Genomic DNA, 6428 nt, shown 5'->3' with positions numbered 1-6428 from the left:
ATGTCGTCTGGCTTCCATTCACAGCACATAAATATGAACAGTTGTATACCAATTGGAAAGAACTACATTAATGGCTTCCATGTTGGCAAAGTGAGTGCCAATAGTCCTTATGTGGTCTTCATGTTGCAAGCCACTGTGTTCTTCGTCATCTCCCGATCCATCCACTATCTTCTCAAACCTTTGAAACAACCCAAAATCATCACCGATATCTTGGTATGCTGATATCTAATCTTATATTTATATATAAAAATCATATGTAACATGTTAAATCTGGTTTTATCAAGATATATATGTTTGATTATTTTTTTTTCCCTCTTTTCTGCAGGCTGCAATTTTATTAGGACCCTCTTTTCTAGGCTGTAACCGAACACTCTATGACGCATTATTTCCACACGTTGAGTTGACGAATGTGAATACAGAAGCCCTGCTTGGCGGAATATATTTCATGTTCATAGAGGCAGTGAAATTGGATACAGATACGATCCTAAGAACGGCTAAATACGCTTGGAATATCAGCATCACATGCATCTTGTTTACTTTCGTTGTCACATATTGCCTCACTAGTCTTCTGCGTGATTACTTTCCAGGAGTCACTAAACAAATCATGTTCATCAATTTATGTATTATTTTATCTCTCACTTTCTTCCCTGTTGTTACCAATGCCCTTGCTGAACTCAAACTATTGAATTCTGAGTTGGGGCGACTTGCCATTTCTTGTGCTGTGCTAAATGAGATGGCTACATGGGTTTTTTTAGCAATGTCAATGATGTGGACTGGAACCATTAAGCAGAAAATACAAAGCGAGGTTAGTTTGGGTGCATTACTATTAATCGCCTTCTTCGTTATACGGCCAGCAATCGGGTTTATTAGTAGGAGCATACCGGAAGGAAAACCAGTGAAGGAAGTATACATTGTAGGATTTCTGATTCTTCCTTTAGTCATGGGACTTCTTACTGAAATTAATGGGATGACTCCTTTGCCGGGAGCTCTATTGGTTGGGTTATTGATACCTCCAGGACCTCCTCTGGGTTCAGCTATAGTTGAGAAATGTGAAAACATTAACAACAACATTCTTATTCCTTTTTTTTATATGAGCGTCGGTCAACTTACAAATATATACTCCATAACCGATTGGAAAGTATTTGCATCGATGTTTATGATCTTGATTGGGACCTTTTCAGCGAAGATGCTAGCAAGTTTGTTCTCCTTGCTGTACTTCAAAACATGTGTTCGACATGCTATCTTACTCAGCCTCATCTTGAACCTCAGGGGGATTAATGAGTTGTTATTGGCTTTAAGATGGAGAAGAAGAGAGGTTAGATCATCTTGTTTTAATTTAATTTATTGTAAAATAGAACTAGAATTCTTATTTAATGTTTACTAAAATACTTCTTGTTTCCATTTTACAGTTAATAGATGAAGCCACTTATACCTCATTGATATTGAGCAACACGATTTTGATTTCAATAGTAACGCCTTTGATAGAAATTTATTACAAACCTCAGGAGACGCTCGAGACATCGGATGAATATAAACCTCTGGCGGAAGCACTACAAGCGATGCCAGAGAACGTTGAACTGCGAGTCCTTTGCGGCGTTCACGATGAAGGTAACGTCCACAGCATTATCACTCTGCTAAAATCATTAAACCCGGTTGAGGGGAGTCCTATAACTGCATACGTACTCCACCTTCAAGAGCTTGTTGGACGAGCAGCACCACATTTTGCTCCTTACAAGAGTCAAAGGAAAAAATTATTAAAAAATTCCACTGATAGGATTATCAATGCCATATCAAACAACTTTAAAGGCTCTTCTTATGTAGTCAACCTTGAGACCTACGCAATGATCTGTCCTTACAACGTTATGCACCAAAGCATCTGCAGCATAGCTCGCGAAAAGAAAATCCCTTTGATTCTACTTCCCTTCCACAGAAGTGTAGAAGTTGAAGAAAAAACACTGAGGATGCGCAGTTTAACCAAGACAATGGAGCAACATTCACCGTGCACGGTTGGGATTTTCGTTGATAGAGGCTTGCCTTTTCAGTTGAACACAACACGGTCGTTTTTCCATGTTGCTTGTTTCTTCTTATGCGGACCAGATGACCGAGAGGCAGTGGCATTAGTTTCACGCATGTCTGACCACCCTTCCGTGAGAATTACGCTGTTTAGGATTATCTTTAAACCAGATCATGAAAAGGCGGAAAATCATAATGAGAGGATGCATGATGATTCTGTCCTGAGTGACTTTTTGTCAAAGAATGCTAACAATAATAGTGTAGTACTGAATAAAGTTTTGGCATACGACACAATGGAAGTAATAGACGCAATTCGTGCTGCAGAATTCGATTATGACCTGGTGGTGGTAGGAAAGCAGCGAGTTATGGGGTCACAATTGGATCAAGAAATGACGCCGTGGGTTGAACACAAGGAGCTTGGTATTATTGGTGATATGCTTGTTTCTAAAGATTTTTGTGGGGGAATGATGTTTGTTTTGGTGATACAACATTCAATTAACGTTATGGATAGGAATAAGAGCAAAATCTCATCTTTTTACTCGGATAAAGATGATAGAGATATTAATGACCAAGGCATTGAGGTACTTCATGATAATGCAAAAATTTCTGATGAAGTATAAATTGAATTTTATTTCGTCTAATTTTGTTTCTTGTAGATGTGTAGTTGAATATCAATTTTGATTTAATTATGTGCTATCCTCTTATTCATTCCTTTGTTCATTCATTCGTTCATTTGTTTGGATGCATCAAGATGGGATAGAAACCATATTTTTGAATTAAATATTAATATATCAGGTAGTTCTTCAGAAAATCAAAGTTATATATATATATTACCGGTGCATAGAAACAAGAAACAATTCAAACAGTGATAATATTTCAAACAAAAAGAGACAATTCAAACAGTGATAATATTTCAAACAAAAAGAGACAATTCAAACAGTGATAATATTTCAAACAAGAAACAATTCAACTTAAATGGACTGCTAATTAACAAGAAACAACTCAAACAATTCAACTGATAATTAACAAGAAACAATTCACACAATGAACAGGTAATCCAGGTTGTACTTAAGCAATCAGTATTATTATATTTCTGTTGAGGGTATCTCTCCTTTGTGTCTTACCCATTAATTAAGTACCAATCTAGTTATAAACGAAAAACAAAAGTGGACTTAACCAATAACCATTTTCCGATTGATTTGTTAATTATAATTACTGTATATATTATCATGATCATTACATACCCATCACCATCACAAATAACAAGCTTAAGAATATAATTGATCGAGTAAATTCTTGAACTTAAATCTTCAATCCATTCTGACCCTTTCTTTTGTATCTAGTGCTGCAATGGCTGTCATTCTCGACTCAGAATTCTTACACGTACATACTTGTGTATTTTATGGCGATAATATTAGTGATTACAACATTTACAACGTGAGAAGATACAACCCTGGTGATGTCACCGCCATTAATTATTTCGTGATCTTTCCTGTCTGCCTGGTGCAGCTCATCTTGTTCTTCTTTCTCTCTCGACTGCTCTACTTTCTTCTCAAACCCTTGCACCAATCTGTTATTGTCTGCAACGCCTTGGTACATTAAATAATTACATACAATATATTAATTTTATTGAAGTGATGTAAAAATAGTTTTACTATACATTTTCATATGTTTGATGATTTTCCTTTCATGCTGCAGGCTGGAATTCTCTTAGGTCCCTCTGCTCTAGGTCACAATAAGGCAATCCTGGAAAAACTATTTCCTGAAAGTGAGATGGGGGTGGTGAATACATTCGGTGTAATTGGTGGATTATATTACATATTCTTGGAGACAGTGAAAATTGATAAGGAAAGAATCATAAGAACGGCTGAATACGCTTGGAATGTTAGTATTTCATGCATGTTATTTGCTTTCATTATCACATTCTCTACCGGTTATCTGCTACTAGATTATATCCCAGGAAATTACAGAGGTTTCTTTCTTTTCAGTATAAGTATTCATTTATCTCTAAGTTGTTTCCCTGTTATAGGTCATGTCATTACTGAATTCAAACTCTTAAACACTGAATTAGGCCAACTTACCATATCTTGTTCCATTCTCAATGAGATTGCTGCATATTTTATTATAGCACTGTCACTGTGTTCAACTGGAACCATAAAGGATAAAATCGAAAGCACGGCTTGCTTTTGTGCAGTGTTATGCATCGCCGTCTTTTCAATACGGCCATTAATACTGTGGATTATCAAGAATGTCCCAGAAGAAAAACCAGTCGATGAAATTGTCATTGTTGGACTATTAATTCTCCCATTTGCCTATGGATTTCTGAGTGACATGCTAGGGATGACCTTTTGGCTGGGAGTTATATTAGTTGGATTAGTGATACCACCTGGGCTTCCTTTAGGTTCAGCTCTAGTAGAGAGATTTGAAAATATCAACTCCAGCATTTTTTTACCTTTCTTATATCTGAGTCTTGGCCAACTTACCAATATATGCTCCATAAGAGATGGCAAAGGATTTAGAGCAATATTTTTTATCTTACTTGCGCCCGTTTTGGGGAAGATGTTGGGAAGTTTGTTCTCCTTGTTTTACTTCAAAACAAGTATCCGAAATGCTGTCTTGCTCAGCCTCCTCTTAAACTTCAGGGGTGTACTCGACTTCACAATGGCCCAGCGTTTTAGAAGAAATGAGCTAATGGATGAAGCCACTTATACCGCATTCATATTGACCAACATTTTTGTGGCCACAACTATAGGGCCTTTGATAAACATTTTTTACAAACCTCAGATGAATCTTGAGGAGCGTGCTTTATGTGAGCCCCGCATGATAACGCTGCAAGCGATGCCGGTAAATGCTGAATTGCGCGTCCTTTGCGGTGTTCATTGCGAAGAAAATGTGCCCGGCATCATCACTTTGCTAAAAGCATTCACTACTCCAACTGAAACAAGCCAAATACGTGCTCACATAGTCCACCTTCAAGAGCTTGTAGGTCGAAGAACACCACTTTTAGCAGCTTACAATCACCGAAAGAGAAGAATATTATTTCCTAATTCCACTGATCGGATTATGCGTAAGGTGTCAAACAACATCGAAACCTGTGCCGTCTCTCTTTTTGCCTACACAATTATTGCTCCATACAAGATCATGCATCAAACCATTTGCAGTCTCGTTCAAGATCAAAGTATTCCTCTCATTCTACTTCCCTTTAGTAAAAATCAGCTACTCCATGGAAGAATGAGGAATTTCAACAATTTAAACAATAATATCCAAGGATATTCACCATCCACAGTTGGGATTTTTGTAGATAGGGGATTGACTGATCATTTGAAATCCAAACAGACACATTACCACGTTGGTGCCTTCTTCTTAGGCGGACCTGACGACCGAGAAGCAATGGCATTGGTTTCACGCATGTCTGAAAAACCTAATTTCAGAATTACATTGCATAGAATCATCTTTAAAATGGATTATGAAAAAGAAGAAAATCAAAGCGAGAAAAATCTTGATGACAGTGTCATTCAGAGATTTTTGTCCAAGAATAAAAATAATGCAGGTGTTAGATTTGATGAGACTGACGTGGATAGCACTGCTCGAGCAATCGATTTAATGAGGTCTATACAGAAAGATTATGACCTTGTAATTGTAGGAAAGAGGCGAATCGAAGGGTCACAGTTGAAGCAAGATATGAAGCCATGGCTTGAATACGAAGAGCTTGGTGAGATGGGTGATTTTCTTGCATCTAAAGATTTTTGTCAAGGCACAATGTTTGTTTTGGTGATACATTGTGTTGGAATTTCACGTACAATTGTTGCTTCTCCTGTTAAAGTAAAGGGTAATACTGATGAAGTTAGAATTGACGTCGGGAGAATTACAACTGTATCATAGAATAATCGACCAATTTCGATATTTATTTGATATTCATTCAAATTTATTAATAATGAAATGATTCAACCCTCTAGCTAATTTAATTAATTTCTTCTGTCATTTTTCTCCATTTTAGATTATGTTTAATATTTATTTTTATTTTTTTCACACAAAATTATCGTATAATTAACCATGGAAGTTCATTAAATGAGTGAAAAACAAGGAATTAATTAATATGTCAAATAATGTATATGTTTAAACAATATAATTAATTTATAGCAGAAATTGGGTCATCTATATGTGGTTTTACTCATAAAAATAACATATACAATGTGTGTATATAATATTTCCATTAACTAAAAACAAGTTTATTCCTAGTTTCTTTTTTAAATTTTTATATATAATCTTTTAACTAAAATTCAATTTTGTACTCTTAAGAATAATTTTGGGAAAAGAGAAACATGCATACGAAAGTGAAAAAAGGAAAAGAATAAGTAACCTACAAAGATTAATCGATTGAGATGCCTACAAGCTTGTCTGGACACCCTGTTTCA

General features: G+C 36.0%; 1 protein-coding gene across 1 annotated transcript; it reads left to right on the top strand.

Moving 5' to 3' along the window:
- LOC116106114 lies at positions 1 to 5895 on the top strand. Its single transcript, XM_031392468.1, has 6 exons — positions 1 to 213; positions 326 to 1315; positions 1410 to 2594; positions 3523 to 3606; positions 3712 to 3901; positions 4043 to 5895. Exons 1-6 carry the CDS (start codon positions 1 to 3, stop codon positions 5893 to 5895), a joined length of 4515 nt encoding a protein of 1504 aa, XP_031248328.1.
- The last annotated feature ends 533 nt before the right edge of the window (positions 5896 to 6428 follow it).

This window comes from Pistacia vera, unplaced genomic scaffold, assembly GCF_008641045.1.
Source record: "Pistacia vera cultivar Batoury unplaced genomic scaffold, PisVer_v2 Contig51, whole genome shotgun sequence".
Lineage (NCBI taxonomy): Eukaryota > Viridiplantae > Streptophyta > Magnoliopsida > Sapindales > Anacardiaceae > Pistacia > Pistacia vera.
Note: the sequence above shows the minus strand (reverse complement) of the source record. Positions and strands in the feature narration are given on the sequence as shown.

Bases quoted from the DNA above. Each gene is read 5' to 3' on its own strand.
- LOC116106114 (XM_031392468.1), top strand. From the start codon at position 1: ATGTCGTCTGGCTTCCATTCACAGCACATAAATATGAACAGTTGTATA. The intron at 3,607-3,711 runs GTACATTAAATA...TTCATGCTGCAG, and splicing joins TTATTGTCTGCAACGCCTTG to GCTGGAATTCTCTTAGGTCC. The intron at 3,902-4,042 runs GTATTTCATGCA...TCCCTGTTATAG, and splicing joins TGAATACGCTTGGAATGTTA to GTCATGTCATTACTGAATTC.